The following is a 16,544-nucleotide window of genomic DNA, read 5'->3' on the forward strand; positions in this document are numbered from 1 at the left end:
TGCCTGTTCCCATGCCCTGGCCGGTACGTGTCAACCTTGGGGCCAAGCGCGTGCATGCGCACCTCCGCGTGTGTGTTTGTGATGCACACAAGTATTCATGCTGTCCCTTGTCTGCCTATGGACACCCATACCCATCAGCTGATCGCCGCTCCGCGCTATGCCCTCTCACAGGTCTGGTTTGTCCAGTCTCCCAGAAAGCACTCACAACCCCGGCAACACGCGACCACGGCGGACGGAAACGGCCGCGGCTTCCTCTCAGCCGTGCTGCAACGCAACACACGGGACGGGCTAGAACAAGGTCAAGGCATCCCCGCTTCCCGGCACTCGGACATCACCAAGCAAGCCGAGGAGAGTGACAAGTCGCACCGAGCGGGCAAGGTCTGCCGGTGGGCGGTTGCTGCGGCCGACCACCAAGCTTCCAATCTGGCAACATGATGTGGAGGGCAGTCCAACCTCCAAAGAAAAGAATGCCTGGGGCCAGAATCTTCCGATGTTTTCCGGCGCGCTCGCCTATGCGATCGCGAGACCGATGCAGAGAGCTTTGATGATGTCGCCAGCAAGGGACCACGAGAGATTGGCTGCACTCCGTGGGACGCCACAATCGCTCTGCGTTGACCCGCATGCCGAGTAGTGGGTAGGGCACAGCGAACAACAGACACCCCTGTCTTGAACCGCCAGCCCTTGCATGTCGGTCCTCACAGAGGCCCAACGAGGATAACCCTGCTCTAGGTCATTTCCATCGGCTACTCGAGCAACAGCCGTCGAGCCGCCTCATTCGCCGCGGAAGTCCATATTGCACTTGGGCACGGCAATTTGGCTGGTGTGGTGGCTCGCCATGTTGGTTTCATTCGGGCTCCACCAATGCGAGCTGCCTGGAGCTCTGCCTGGCATCGTCCCCTGATTTGCAGGTCAACCCTGCTCACCCAGCTAGCCTGACAAGCACTGAAATGACGTTTAGGTCGCTTGGGGGGTGGATAGACCGCGGCTACGGACCCCAGTGTGCCTGGGTGGATCTGCCACAAGCACCCGACCATCTTTGCACGCCAAGTACACCCGTGGACATCGTGCAGGGGTGGAGTTGGCTGCACGCAGTGTGGACGGCACGCGGATTTTCCCAATGCACATGGCCGAGTACTCTGTTTCTTTTGCCCTTGTCACTTGACCTTCCAGATACTTGTGTTGGCCCGCCCAGGGCATCCCTCCCTGATCTACCACCAATGCCAGGGCCAACTCCCCTTTCCCCCGAATGCCACTCCGTGACGATGCTGCACCTACATCCTCACTTCCAGCTCGGGTTTCGATAGGTCAAGGTCAGAAGACCATCTACAGCCACAGCAAGGCAGCCGGCCAACGGCAACCCGCCCGACTGTACATCCCAAGCTCAAAAGCACTCCAAACATGGGTACTTCCTCATCACCAACATATCCTTCAACATAATCGAACCGATCCAGCTTGACGACTTCAAGTATAAAGGCAAGCACCGTCGCCACGGTTTCTCAGTAACAGCATCCAGAACGTCACCCACCATCATCGGCACGTTTCGGCAACAGCATCCATCCCGACAGGCACCATCACCGCCTTCCTACATCTGCAAACCCACTTCTTGAACCACCGTAACCACCGTACGTCGTCATCTCAGCAAGCCACTGTTCCAGTGGCGCCACTTGTCCCTTGTCCGCGGGAGGACTTTGGCCGCAACCCGGAATCTTCTTGAACTAATGAGAACGCTTGTAGGGACATCTGCCACCATGTGCACCCAATGGATTGAACGCTACCACAAGACGAAGTGTGAGCATGAGCTGCCGGACATCGTGGAGTGCTCCGAAAAGCCTTCTGGGGTGTCTTGCAAAGACTGCCCTCACTTCCAAACAAAGGTTGATGAGAGGGAGGGTGCGTGCGAAGATGACAGTCACCAAACGTGAGTCTGTACGTTGCTTGATACACATTGGAATAGCTCTCCGCTGGGGTGATCTCCTATATCTAACATGGCACGGTCTGTCCTTTAGGAACGGCACGTCCTGAGTGCAGAACTCATGAAGAAGGCGATCGAGTCCACTCGAGGACCCGAGGCTCTTGAGTCGCTGCGTCGTTTCACTTGAAAGAATAATATGCGAGCGATCGCATGCTCGCGACTCATCCATGATATTGCTTGCGCAGTCACGACTATACTCCATGATGCTATGCGGTGCATCTTTCCTTTCTCACATACAACTGGGGACGGGTGGTCCTCCATGATGTTCACACATCACATGCTACGGAACGTTGGGGGTTGTGGAGGATCACGACTGATGCATCACGACCTCGGCGGCTATTGAGAGCCATGAATCTCTGGCTGGCAATAGTCAGACCTTGCCCTTGGAACTCCAGCCTATTCCTTCGCATTCGCACAATTTCAGGCTGTCGCAACGTTTTGTCGACAGTGTTGGGTGCACATCGTTTCACTTCGTACTTTGGGGGCCTTCCCTTTTCGGGATTTTGGCCCAGTCTCCTTTCAATAGTATTGCAAATATCTTTTTTCAATATTGAACACACTCTCTTCTACATCTCATGGCCTTTTGCCCCGTTGATTACAGGAATCCGCCGCCACGGCGAATGGCGTTGCGACAGAGCCCGAAAGTGTTGGCCACGGTCATGTCTCCAGTGTGGATGCCACGGGGTGGGGCGTGCTGAGGTAGTGCTCCTCCCTCATTGCTGAAGACAGTGGCTTTGCTTTTTCGCTGCTGGTGGAGCTTGGCGCAGATGTTGGCAGCGTGGCATAGGCAGACTTTGCGGGAATAAGAAACCTTCCGAACAGCAGATTGGCGGTGCGCTTAAGAAGCGCGGCCCAACAACAGATGCGCTTTGCATGGCTAGTTGGCGACAATGGCCTCCATTCATGGACTGGGGCGAAGCAAAATGGCCGCAGGGGAATGACCGCGTACGACCAAGATCGTGATTGGGCCGCGCTATTGATAATGCCCACTCAAAAATCAGAGAGTTCGCGCAATTGGCTGGCCCCAGACTGCACGTTGCACTAGAGTTGCATGGCCCCTGCAGGAGGGAAGGATCATGTGATGTCGCAACCCGATACTGCTCGGCAGCGACAAGACTATAGTCTGTGTCGCTGAAGGTCCGGCACGCACCACGGCCGGCAGTAGGAAGGTGCACGGTAAGTCCTCAAGCTTGCAGATCGACCTGTTGAATGCTAAGCCGCCCGTTGCACGCTCGTGGAGCCAATGATCCGCCACGGGGGCCGAAACTTGCTCGTGCATGGATGACTTTGGATGATCTGGGGATGTTGTGTCATGTTCTTGGGGAGCTCAAAACGGAATAGGGCCAGTCCGAACGACAGGGGCGCTATGAGGACTGTCTCAATCCGGATGGCGGAGCAAGGATGATGGCCCCGGCTCAATAAACTATTTCTCGTAGTCAGCCCGTCAACGTCGCAGGGACGAACGTTAAATTGACAGATAGGCCATCTAGAAATCCGTAGTCGGTATGGCTGCACGGGTGAGCGGCATCCTCCGTCAGCCTAGGACCATGACTTCAGACGGTGCAGCCAGTCCGTTGCGAGATAGCACTCACTCACTTTGTGGCCGGGCCGGGATGTGCGTCGCGTCACCGGACCCCAAGGCATTTCGAAGAACCCTGATCCTGGGCCTGCAACGTCGTCGACACACTTCAGCGACCAAGGTGTCCACCAGACTAGCGATGCAGGTCGTTAGGTGTCAGGCCGCCTGCGCCCACACTAGGTGGGATCTCGACACTGGTGCGGTGCCAAACAGCAGGCCGCAATCCTCCTAGCTTCCGCTTTGTGTGTTGCAAGCCCGGCACTTGGACCCCGGCATAACGGCCCCTAGTGCCATTGCACCTGTTTAGCGTTGTTGGCCCCGTGGCGGCGGCCCCGACAGGCCCTGCTTCCGCGCCGGGCTTGCCCAGATCGTGCCGGTCGTCGAGGCGCAGTCCCGGATCGAGGCACGCACTTCAGTTCGATAGTGCTGATGACCATGCGGGACGTGCATGTTGGCGTTGATATGGGCTGGGCACCCCTGTCCACCTTGCAGCTTAGCCGCCGAGCATGTGCAGTGTTGCCTGCATTGTGCTTCTGTGGCGTTTGCCTCGGCTCTCATTGGCGGGCACATACAGACATCGACTTCGACGCCATGGTCAACGCCATGGTGGCTGTGTCCGATGCTGGGATGAATGCAAAGGTTGCTACAGACTGCGACTGGTCTGCAAGCGGATAGCGGTGGTGGGGTGAAGAGGACTTGCAGAACTTGGCAGAAGGTCGGTGAGCGGAGATGCAATGTCTGAATGCCTCAGGCAGCCAACAGCGACCGTGCGGTCACGCCTTCCCACCTTGAAGCCAGTACCCAGAAAACCAGTCGCCGCACTGCCGCATGGACAATTACAAACTGGGAAGCACATATTCGTGATATTACAGCTACAATCTGGACCTGCAGCCTCGACTTGAGAGGTCGCGATGTAAAGCGATCCACGAGACAGAGACGCGCACATCTCGTGTTTCCGTCATACCTGAAACGCAGGTCATCCTGCCCGACTGGGGGCAGTACATCGTGATGCATCGCTTCATTTCCTCTTCGCACCACGTCACACTCCACAATCGGTCAGCCTGTCGCGTCCTGGCTTCATCTCTCTTGTCACCCTCCCGGCCCAGACATGATCAGACAAATGGACTGTTGACAGCCGTGCTTTGGTGTCCGGTTTCGCCGAGCTTCGGGTGCAACCTCAAGGCCGGCAAGACTCAAGGCAGGCCATTCAGCCCATGACGCCCGAATGGAACACGTCGTTTCTTTTATCTCAAAAATGCTACATGTGGAGAGCATTGTCGCCGAGGCCAGGCTATATCTGATCGTGCGAAGCATCAGAACAGCCTGCAGGAGGATGAACCTCCATCATTACCATGCTCGCCAGATCACATCCTCAGGCTGGGGTTAGGAACAGGGTTGACCATAATCAGGCCCGAGCCATCCCGGCCTCCACCACTGCCAGGTTTGCAGCACACCAGCGCAGCCTAGCTCGACTCTGTGCCTCTCGGATTGCTCCATTTCCTGTGTTAGCCGTCGGATCCCAACTGCCTCTCTGCATATATCATGCATATATCCCCGGTCTGTCCAAGATGACAGCTTGATAGGCACCGAATGGCATTTCCAGAAGATGCGAAGAAGCCAGCAACTGGGTCAGGGACATCGGGTTTCAAGAATCTCGGCGTCACCCTAGCAGGACTTTAGGGGGATTGCCCTTCCGTAGCTCAGAGCGAGTCTTGCAACCCATCCACAATAGGTTGCATTGCGCGAGGTTGCGTGAGGATTCTCGATCACATTGTAGAATCCCTGCTAATCCATCACTGGGGCCCGAGGTCATCGGCCTCCAATGCATTAGGACTCCTCAAGGAAGTGTCACCGGATGGCAGACTTTGACATCAGCTTCTGGCTGTACGTAGGGTACCCTGTCATTGTAGAACGATCATGCCTGAACATTTCTAGTTGACATTCTTACAGACACACGAGGCCGTGGTCGCTGCGAGTGACTTGAGCGACATACCGGAGTGCTTTGTCGTGTTGAGATGACCGCACTTGTCGTCGGCAGCCAATCTCGATGCTGTATGTAATGTCAGCCTCCAGGCCATCCAACCCAATCGGACCAGGCACCCCAGCTCCAAGTGCATGAACTGCGTTCTTGGCAGAGCGGCGGCAATCCTACGGCGATTTGGAGTCAGTGCACGTTCGACAGGGGTTTTGCAACCTTGGCTCGCTGCCCAACGTCAACTACCAGTCCTGGGGACATTCAATGTGGGAGCTTTTCAGCGGATCTCACAACCCGGGTAACATATCACCAAAATCCTGGTGCGGTATCACTCTGTGCAGCGACAGTCCGGCGCTGGCTGGACGTTTGCGGATCAACAAGTCCACAAAAAGGTGCTGACTTTCCATGCACATCTTTTGCAAAGTTATCGTTACACTTCAGCAAACGTGTCTACGAGGTCGGTGCTTCACGTGAGCAAAGGGTCCTCACGAGCTCAAGAAACTGGGCCCATCACAGAAGGGGTTCGCTCCAGGTCTGTCAAAAGATCATGAAGGACTTGGAGATGTGGTCGATTGTGCCCCCTAGCTCATCATAACTTCATCACCAACATGTTCCAATTGGCGAGTAAGGATGTTCACGAGACTGGATTACCGCGAGTGCAGCCGAGTCTCTACGCATTGGAATTTTGGAACCAGCGGAACCCCCCCTCCCCCCTTCGGGAACCAAATCAACACAACTAGGTTCATCCATCCCAGCGCAGGTTGTATCCATACAGTCCGATTTCTGGATGTTTCATCAGGGTGCCTTTCTGACGCTATGTGCCTGAGCAAACTTGAACACTGAACTGCATAGCGAGGTCTGCAAGTACCTTTCAAGGGCTGAAGTCTCCACATATTCCAGACCACATCATTCACGATGGCAATGAGCCGTCTCCGCCCGGGCACATGAGCTCAATCGAAACTCGCAAGTGGACTTTTGCTAATCATGAGTAGACGGTTGGAGACCGCCTATGCTTGCCTGCAGCGGTGTGCTGGTAGTCGCGTCAAGCAAGCCACGATCCCTGTAGGGCGGCTATTGGGCGAACCAGAGACACTGCACGGTATCATTTACGAGTTTGTCGACATCGGCTGCAGTGTGACCAGCATGCCGTCCGCCTCGTTGGGTGTACACAAACTGGTTCGCTTGCGACCTGCCTACAAACAACAGGTGGCGAGGGCCCACAGACATGGCCGTCATGTGGTCCGAAAATCTTCAGGGACAATGGAGATCCCGATACTGCCTCGCCATGGAGCCCATGCGGCCGCCAGGCCGGCCTCGGGTGCCTTGCGCAAGACTACCGGCCAGCAACGCGACCGCACCTGCGGCCACGGCACGGTCCTGGAGTCAGCCGCCTTGCATGCAGCGAGCCCGGGGAGTATGCAGAATGCAGCCAACTTTCTGTGGATCTGCAACGGACGGGTCCTGCCGCAGAGCCTTGAATCCGACCGGTTGCGATGAAATGAACAATGTACAAGATCACATCTCGGCGCGTCCTGGCCAGTCACAAGCTGCCAATTAGCCGCACCGCGCCTACGGGAGCGCCGACCCCTGTCCACGGATGTGCTGTCGACGAATCAGGCCTGGAGCTGCGCCTATTGCCGCTGTCTGGCAGACCCTGGCCACCATCGCTCCAATCAGACCAGCGCATGCCGCCACCAACCAGATGGGGGCTTGCTCGCTTTCGATGCTCATGTCAGCCAGTCAGGATGCACCAACTTCGATGTGAAGCCGATGCCATCACAAGGCACTCCTCTGTCTGCCGCAAGTACCCTTAGACACGACCATTGTACCTCGACCTTGCCAGTACATAGGCGCCAGGACCCTGGTCTCAACACCTGCATCCAGCCAGCCCGGGGTGATTGCTTCCTCCTCCTCCTGCCATGTTGGTCACGATCCTGGTCACTCTAGGCAGGCACCCGACCAAGACGACAAAACCGGATGATCTTGGTTGCATCGGCAGGCATAGCCCTCCCCCACAGGGGACATCGCCATTCGCAACTTCACGTCACCAACAACTAGTCAGACGTCTCCGTGGACTGGGCATGTGCTCCAAACGCAGCAGTGGGGGGATACACTGGTGCAACCTGGAAGCACAGGCCATCGTGCCGGCTGGCCGGGTCGACGCAAAAAGCTGGCGGCCAAGCGATGGACCAACTACATCTTGGCAAGAGCAGCGCGGTCCATGATGGCCCACCGAGAGTGGTGATCGTGACTCATACAAGTCAAGTTTCTGGTTGGACCAGAATCACACTGTTGAGAAGTCCCAAAGCACATCGCTGCCGAATCAGCAGCAGGAATGTCACGTTTGCCATACCGGAAAGCCCCCCCTCCCGTCTCTCATCTCCCAACTGCTAAGCGGGATATCCCCTATCTTCTGGAGCTCACCAACCTGATAGCAGGCAGGAACATTCACCATGTCGCCACGGCAAGTAGTGGCAACCAAATGACATCTTGCTGCTTTACAGGATCGGTGTGTCAGGGGTTGGCATACCATTGGAGCCCTAGTGAGATCTAATGTGATATGGCACGCTGTGTTTGCACCAACTCTCTTTGAGTGGCTCAATGGTTACAGCCCAGCGCACGCGCTCCATCTCCTGCAGAGAGCTCATGCAGGGTACAATTTATGCGCAGAAAAGGGCCGTTCCCGTCCGGTGATGTGAACATATGTTGGTTGCGAGGCGCTGTTGCCCGCGCTGACTGCCGCTTGCATGCTTCATCGTGCATATGCCGTGAAGCACCAACCCCCAACCCCCCAGTCATCTCGAGAGGTGGCTGCGTGATCAGAGCAAGATGTGGTTCGTGGCGTCGGGGCTGTTTCTGCGAAGTCCGGCACTGTTGGTTCGTATGACATGTTCTTTGAAATGGGAAGGGGAGGGGAGGGGGCGAAAACAGGATCGAGCCTGCATCGCACACCCACACAAACACACACAACATGATGCGCACAGCACGGCATCACACGGTCCGACTCCCTATTTCCCACTCACCAACTGCAAAAGGAGCATCCCTGGCTCTGCAATGTACTGTGATCTGCCGGGGCTCGTGGGGTAGAAGAGGAAAGAGAAGAGTGATGTGGCGTTACCGCAATGGCTCACTCACGCGCGGTTGGGGGCCGGCGGCAAACAGACATGCGTCCGCGCGCAAGCTGTTCCCCGGGATCCTGCTTTGAGTGACGCACTTTCTCTGTCTCTTGGTCTCTCTTGGGTTCGAGTCGGCGGCCAGCACAGCAGCAGCAGCAGCAGTGACAAAAGGCAAATTGCAAAAGGCTTCGCCAGCATGACTCGCACATATGTACAATCAATCTAGAAAAAGTATTCATGACGTGTTCTTGAATTCATTCTCAGTTATCGTGTTCGGCGCGCCGACTTTTGAAAAAAAAAAAAAAAAAAAAAAAAAGAAAAGGTGCAATCTGTGACTTGATCCACGAGCTGTCCCTCCCTTTTCTCACGTACGCCCCCCATCACCCTTTTCCCTTGCACTATTGAGGACACAAAGGAAGCGAGACAGGGACCCATGTGATCGCTTCCAAGAAAAAATCAATCTGGTGGTTTCGTTCCTAGGTTCATGAGATGAAGAGCGGATAAGTAGGAAAATAATTCAGGCGAAGCTGAGTCCCGAAAACGGGACACCAAGCGGGGGACGAGCTCCTTGAGAGAACCACAACGAAAATGAGAAGAGAGAGAGAGAGAGGGCGAAGAAGAGGCTGAAGGGAAGAGAGTTCGCCAGAAAGATGCCACAAGTCGCAAGGGGCCATCGCTCGGCGAGCCGGAACTCTTCGGGACCGAAAGAAGCGTAAGGCACCAACACGCCCATCCGATGATGAGACGTAGGACAACGTCGATTGAAGGACACCCTCTCCATTTGCAGACCTTTGGCAGAGCCCTGGGCCACTCAATGCGAGCATGGCTCCTCACAGGTCTTGGTCGCTGGAGATCGAGGGGCTCACCGGGGTGATGATGATTCAACGACGAGCCGCCCCGAAGCCGCATCAGGCACGGCGCGAGCTCTGATGCTCAAGAGAGCAAGTGCATGGATAGATGTTTGTCGAGCCTGGTCATTCGCTTGCGACGAGTCAAACGCTCGTGCAGGACTCGTGTGCACAAGTGCTGCGCGCCCCAGAGTGGCTGGCCTTCTCTTGTCAAACAGCTCGTCATCGACATCCGGGGCGCCCATGTCGCCAAGGACGATCCGAAGTCGGGGCACTCGCAAATTGAACAGGGACTCGTAGTGATAGTGACCGACCGTGTGTTTACGCATCGTGATATTCGTACTTGGCGTCCTCGACGTTCGCCGCTCAGCCTTGTCTTGCAGGTGCCGAGAAAAGAAGGGCGTGGAGCCTAATCGCTGCTGCCGCATCGAGCTGCTCTCGCCGTTCGCTAGCTGGAGGGTCGCGATCGACTGCGGTTTTGTAGATTTATTATACAGCTTGGAGGGTAACTCTTGTTGTATCCCTCTGACACCTGGTCTCTCTCTCTCTTCTTCCCCGACGCGTCTCCTTCAGAAAAGACCTCCCCCCAACCCTTGCACCGTCGTACCAATTTCTTCGTTTCTCAGGAAAATCAATCTTGTACTGCCCCAGTCTTTTTTGGCGGACATATCTTCTAATGGTGGTGTCCTTGTCCTTATACAGTCCTCCGCAGGACCACCAAGATTATACCTCTATGTTCTGTGAGGGGCAAAAACTGCAATGCTAGGCAGACGAAGGCAAAAGCAAGGAAATCAAATAGAACACGCCGAAAATGCAGAATCGTCCGTGGCGCCATGATGTATAGGTTATTCAAATTGGACACGACTTCGTTAGGTAAACTTAGTCGTTCTTGGGAGAAGTGGGAGAGCTAGAGACGGGTCAGTCAGAGCTAAAGTTTCATCTTGATCACAGCCCGGTATGACTCACTATTTGGGAGAAGTACTGCCAGCAGGCCCAGGAGTCTTAGGAGACCACTGAGGAGACTATTCCAATGAGTTAGCGATTGTCACAAAGGTGTCAGCGGATTTGAGCACTTACTGTAGGCGAGTACTGAGGACTGGTAGGGCTCTGTTGAGCACCTCCCGACGTCCTGAAGTTGGGGCTCGTAGGCGAGTACGAGGGCGAAGTTGGAGAATACGACGGCGACACTGGCGAGTACGACGGCGAAGTCGCACCGTGCAGGTTCGGCGAGGTAGGACTGTAGCTGGGACTCGTCGGAGAGTAGCTGGGCGATGTCGGGGAGTTCATAGCTGGAGAAGTGGGCGAGTAGTGACGAGGGGACGTTGCGGCAGGTGAAGTAGGCGAATAGCTTGGCGAAGTCGGGCTGTAGCTCGGGCTGGTAGGGCTAGTGCCACCAAACTGGGGCGAACTCGGGGAGAACGAGGGCGACGAGGGGCTGAACCGAGGAGAGCTGGCATAGTTGCCTCCAATAAGCGGCGACGTAGGCGAGTAACCACCTCCAGGAGATGAGGGCGAGTAGCCGCCACCAAAGCTGCTGAAAGGAGAGCTGGGAGAAGCACCTCCGGAGAAGGGACTTGTTGCTCCAGGGCTGCGGCCACCGTAAGGGCTGGCGCCTCCACCAAAACCGCCGTACTCGGTACCGAAGCCAGACGGGTTGTCTGATCCGGCAGAGACGATGGGGGAGAAGTTGCCCAAGCCCATCGACGGCGAAGCCAGGCTCAAGCCGTAGCCAGAGTCTGCCATAGGCGATCCAGTATCGTAGGGTGTCGCAGCACCTTCGGCCTGATTGCCCTTCATCGACATGCCCTGCATGAACGTCCTCGAGTTGTCCACAAACGCAGTATCGAGCATCTTCGGGTCGAGGTAGACCTGGAAATGCCCTGTGCCCATAGGAGCGAGCTGGCCGAGCATGACGTTTTCAGAAATACCACGGCAGTCATCCAGCTCACCCGTGGCAGCAGCCTCGAGCAGAATCTCGACCGTCTCCTCGAACGAACAACGCATGAGCGCACCGGTGTCGGCTCTGTTGATACCATGGCGAGTGACAGCCGCGATGCTACCTCTGTAAGTCATGACATCGACTAGCAGCGCAAGATGTCTTTCGTTGACGTATGAACCGTCGAAAGCCAAGACTCGGCGCAGCTCGTTGAGCAAAGCGAGCCGAGCAGCCTCGATACCAAATACCTCGACACACTGCCAAAGATCGTTGGTCGTGGTGCGGACAGGGTCGACGCCGGGGCAGCACAGAACCTGGCGCAGAGAGGTACCCTGTGTATCCAAAAACCACTCGACACAGTCTGGATTGCCACCGTCCTGGACCAGGGCACCACCCTCAGTCTTCGAGGTCCTCTTGCCAGGGGTCAAGAAAGCTCTCTCGACGCCCTTGACACCACGGAGGGTCAAATTCTCCAAGAGATGGTCTGAAAGACGCTTGAGCATAACATCGTCCTCGACAGCCTTGTCCTCGCCGTCCTTGTCCTGCACAAATGAGCGGACACGAATGACTTGCTCGGCGGCGTTGTTGTCACTGTAGATGACTGCAAGATCGGCCGCGTAGTCCTCCTTCAGGCGCTGAGCGACATCCTCGACCGTAAGCTCCTTGTCAAGAAGTTTCTGACGGTCAAGAACGAATCGAAGAAGCCATCTAGACTGTCTGTCGATGGACTCGTGAGCCTCATCAGGAATCAGGAAGTACGACTCGACCATGTCCATGTCGTCCTCGATGGTGGTCGACTGAATGTCAGGGTCATAGTGGACCTCGGTAACAGCTGTGACTGAGCGCAGGTTGGTGTGCTCGACGACACTGCGGAGACCAAACAGCTCCTCCTTGGAGCCAGCGCCACCCTCCTTGAAGACAATCATTGAGGGTGTCTTGATGTTGCTGGCAACGTTGAGAATCTCCTTGAGACGGGGGACACCAAGTGTCACGTTCTTGGACGAGATACCCGTGAAGTGGAAGGTGTTCAGTGTCATCTGAGTGGCGGGCTCTCCAATAGACTGGGCAGCCAGTACACCAACCATTTCACCGGGGTTGACCATAGATCTTGACCAGCGGTTCTCGAGCTCGCCCAGGACGTGACGAAGCGCTATCTTGTCCAGGCGATGCATGCAAGCAAGACGCTTGAAGCAGAGACGCTCACGCAAGAGAGCCTTGAACAAAAGACTCGAGCTCTTGTCAGCCTCAAGCGACAAGGGATCAGAGCCACGGACGACAATCATTCTGTCGAGCATGTCCTTGACGACAGGAATGACGTCCTGTGGGGTCAGGTTGCTCCGCTTGGTGCCGTCAACCTTCAGAAGCTTCTTCGCTGACTCAATGAGACGACCAGTGTTGAGTGGCAGCTGGAAGTCTGTGTCCAGCTTCTCGGCACCGTCCTTGATTCTACGAAGCAACTCACGATCCTCAGAGAGCGCCTCGAACTCGCTGTCTAGCAGTTCCTGAACGGATGGGTCGCCAATAATGTCTTGCGCGTACTCCAGCGTGTCCAAAGCACCAGAGCGAGTGTTCTCCATAACATCAAGGCGATACCGCTTCTCGAACTCAGCATCGCTGACTACCCAGTGATCCATAGTCTGTTTCTCGATGCACATGGCATCCAGACCGTCCTCGCCGTAGATGAACTGGATGATATCACCGAGAGAGTTGCGGACAGTTCCATCATACCGAGCGCTGACGTCTTCAAGCGCCTTAACGAGACGTCGCTGGATGTAACCGGTCTCGGCAGTCTTGACCGCAGTATCAATCAGACCCTCACGACCGGCCATGGCGTGGAAATAGAATTCCGATGGTGTCAAACCACGCAAGTAGGAATTCTCGACGAATCCGCGAGCTTCAGGAGAATAGTCATCCTTGGTGAAGTGAGGGAGTGTGCGGTACTTGAAGCCGAAGGGAATGCGCTTGCCTTCAACAATCTGCTGTCCGACGAGCGCGCTCATCTGAGAGATGTTGATGGCAGAGCCCTTGGAACCAGATCGAGCCATGGTTACGGCGTTGTTGAGATCCTTCAAGCCGTCTTCAGCTGATCTACCAGCCTTGTCACGAGCAGAGTTCAGGGCAGCTGACACCTTGCTCTCGAATGTCTCTCGGATGTTCATACCCGGCATGGGCTCGAGCTTGTCAGCCGTGGCGAGAGCGACGAATTTGGCGACCTCGCTCTTCTGGTCGTCGATGTGCTCCTGAACCTTGATGATCGTATCCTTGTCGGGGATGGTGTCACCGATACCAATGCTGAAGCCGTTGTGGAGGAGCCAGTAGTTGATGACTCGCTGGCAACCATTGAGGAAAGCCATGGCACCTTCGGGACCCAGCTCGTTGTAGCAAAGATGAACAATGCCACCACTAGCAGCACCGACGTTCTTCTTGGTGAGAAGACCAAACAGAAGCTCTCCAGACTGAATCAGAATTCCGTCGTCTGCCTTGGGGAACCATGCGCCATGAGGATCCTTCTTCGGATCAGGCTTGGTGTACAAGCTGATCTCGCGAGGGATGATCATGCTAGCAATCTGCTTGCCCGTCCAGCGAGGGCGAGGCTTGTAAATTGCAGGCTTGGGGATGACACCGTCCCAATCAGGAACCCAGAGCATGGTGTTCATGACCTGCTCCTTCGTCAGGAAAACATCACGACGGCACATCTTGTAGACGCCGGCAAGGGTGTCTTGCACAATACCCATCAAGGGGCCGTTTCGCTGGGGGGAGACAATGTTGAGAGGAACTAGACAGAGCTCCTTGACCTCAGCACGAGTCTCTTCAGTCTGTGGGACGTGAAGATTCATCTCGTCACCGTCGAAATCGGCGTTGTAGGGCGAAGTGACAGACAGGTTGAGGCGGAACGTCGAGTAAGGCATGACTCTGACTCTGTGACCCATCATAGACTCCTTGTGCAAAGATGGCTGACGGTTGAAGATGATGTAATCACCGTCCTGAAGATGTCTCTCAACCTTCCAACCATATTCGAGACTAATGGCGCCGGCACGCTTGTGGTGCTTTAGATCGATGCGGGTTCCGTCTGAGCGAATGACGTATTTGGCACCAGGATGCTCGTTGGGACCATTCTGGACGAGTTGGTGAAGCCTGCTAATGTTGTATGGTGTAACGGTTTCTGGGTACGTGAGAGTCCTGGCGATACTGCGAGGGACACCAACCTCGTCTAGCGAGATGTTGGCATCACCAGTAATGACGGTTCGTGCAGAGAAATCGACACGCTTTCCCATCAAGTTACCACGCAGACGGCCCTCCTTGCCCTTGAGACGCGCACGGATAGACTTTACAGGACGGCCACTCTTTTGCAGAGCTTGAGGCTGACCAGCAATATCGTTGTCCATGAGCGTGGCAACGTGGTACTGCAGCAGCTGCTCAAACTCAGAAGCGATGTGCGCCGGTGAACCCTCTTGAATGGCTTGCTTGACGTTGCCGTTCGCGCGAATGATATCACCGAGCTTGTATGTCAGATCGTCTTCGTTCCGCAAGCCCTGCCCAGTACCGTCCATGGAGACACTGGGGCGAACAGGAGGAGGAGGGACCGGCAGGACGGTGAGAATCATCCACTCAGGGCGCGAGTAATCCTTGTTAAGACCCATATCGCGCAAGTCATCGTCGGAGATGTGCTTAAGGATATTGAGAGCCATCTCGGGTGTAATGGCTCGCTTGTCTTTCGATTTGGCGCCCTCGTCGTTCTGAACAGTGTAGTGAGCCCACAGCTGCAGCGCACTATGCCGCACCTGAGGCTGGGAGTTGCCGCAGCCGCCATGTCCAGCATGCTTGGGCTTGTTGCCAGGCTCGTACTCATGGTCATCCTCTTTCGGTGTCTCGTTGCTGCAAATGTTCTTGCCCTTGCAGCACTCCCAAACCCGCTGGAAGCGGGTCTTTGGGTCTCTGCTCGAGACAGCAGCGAGGAAATCAGGCGAGCTCTATGGTTGAAGAAAAGAAGCACGTGGCGGTTAGCATCTTTGAGATCCCTAGACAAGACTGCCGGGAAGGACCGAGCAGGGTATACTAACTCTATCGTCCAAGACTTTGCTGCAGTTGTGGCAGACCATCTCGAGGATCTTTTTGACCTTCTTGATGAATCCAGGATGATAGACGGGCTTGGCCAACTCAATGTGACCGAAATGACCAGGACACTCTGCTATAGTCTCGAGGCACGTCGCGCACTTGAAGCCGCGGTCGACAGATCCCAGGCGGGGATCGTTGAGACCGTTCTGGCGGGGCTTGGTTCGTGTCTCGTCCATAGTCTCCGGGTACATGATGTGCGCAACACTCATGTTCTTGATCTCCTCGGGCGAGAGGAGACCGAACTGGATCTCCTCCACCGTCTTGAGAGGCGCATCGGAATGCGCAAAGACAAGATTCGCCATGTTGGCTAGATTGTATGACGCGAAGCACGCCTTGACCTGAGCGATAGGCAAAGATCAACGCGCACGCGTGCAAACGGGCTTGCCTCAACGAGACACACACAACAAAGTATTTTTGGGGGTATTAAGCGATGAAATGATGCATTCGCGTAGATGAATCAGATGGTCGAGCGCGACACTATCTGGGCGTGCGGTGAAGAAGGTGTAGTACCAAGGATGCCGGTGGAGGGCGTCGTGTCACGACTGCGCGCGTGCGCGCCGTCAAATTAATCGAAGGAGTGAAATGCCGCAAATGGCGATGCGAGTAACGATGATCGAAATGCAGGCGCGGCCGGTGCGGATGGCGATGAGGCGCGTCGTGATGCGACTCGCGTCGTGCGAGAAGGGTTTGCCTAACCCTGGCCGAAGGCCACGAGCGGTCGGAGAAGCGCCGTAACCTGAGAGCGCGCGCCCTGTGCTCAGGCAAAAGTCGTCGAAAAGCCGATCTCAAGTCTCAAGAAGACTGCCGGACACCGATAACGCGGGGAGAGGGCGTGTCCGACGCGAATGGTGATGATGACGACGTCGATGGTCGGATGTTGCGTGGTTCACAGTTGGGCGGCAGGGCGGAGGAAATCTCAGTTCCTGCTATGTCTGGCCTCCCAACGTGCCTGCCTGGGTGGTGTGGCGCTGTGTATCGTGCGCGAGATGTGCTCCTACTGTG

General features: G+C 55.8%; 4 protein-coding genes across 4 annotated transcripts; 2 read left to right on the plus strand and 2 right to left on the minus strand.

The window, feature by feature from the left end:
- Window positions 1-30: 30 nt before the first annotated feature.
- Window positions 31-530, plus strand: B0I36DRAFT_327090 (uncharacterized protein). The gene has a single exon (XM_046154423.1). It carries the CDS (start codon window positions 55-57, stop codon window positions 433-435), a length of 381 nt encoding a protein of 126 aa, XP_046010240.1. The 5' UTR covers window positions 31-54; the 3' UTR covers window positions 436-530.
- Window positions 531-1,173: 643 nt separating this feature from the next.
- On the minus strand, window positions 1,174-2,537 carry B0I36DRAFT_327091 (uncharacterized protein). The gene is made up of 3 exons (XM_046154424.1): window positions 2,007-2,537; window positions 1,735-1,918; window positions 1,174-1,622 (listed from the first exon to the last, which is right to left on the minus strand). The coding sequence occupies exons 1-3, from the start codon at window positions 2,231-2,233 to the stop codon at window positions 1,572-1,574; spliced, it is 462 nt and encodes a 153-aa protein (XP_046010241.1). The 5' UTR covers window positions 2,234-2,537; the 3' UTR covers window positions 1,174-1,571.
- A 3,973-nt stretch (window positions 2,538-6,510) lies between these two features.
- Window positions 6,511-7,023, plus strand: B0I36DRAFT_350970 (uncharacterized protein; the record flags this gene model as incomplete). Its single annotated transcript, XM_046156968.1, has 1 exon — window positions 6,511-7,023. One exon carries the CDS (start codon window positions 6,511-6,513, stop codon window positions 7,021-7,023), a length of 513 nt encoding a protein of 170 aa, XP_046010242.1.
- Window positions 7,024-10,369: 3,346 nt separating this feature from the next.
- B0I36DRAFT_247102 (uncharacterized protein) lies at window positions 10,370-15,844 on the minus strand (the record flags this gene model as incomplete). The annotated part of the gene is made up of 4 exons (XM_046150282.1): window positions 10,370-10,397; window positions 10,457-10,512; window positions 10,568-15,397; window positions 15,488-15,844. The coding sequence occupies 4 exons, from the start codon at window positions 15,842-15,844 to the stop codon at window positions 10,370-10,372; spliced, it is 5,271 nt and encodes a 1,756-aa protein (XP_046010243.1).
- Window positions 15,845-16,544: the final 700 nt, after the last annotated feature.

Source organism: Microdochium trichocladiopsis (genome assembly GCF_020744255.1).
Source record: "Microdochium trichocladiopsis strain MPI-CAGE-CH-0230 chromosome Unknown B0I36scaffold_7, whole genome shotgun sequence".
NCBI classification, from domain to species: domain Eukaryota; kingdom Fungi; phylum Ascomycota; class Sordariomycetes; order Xylariales; family Microdochiaceae; genus Microdochium; species Microdochium trichocladiopsis.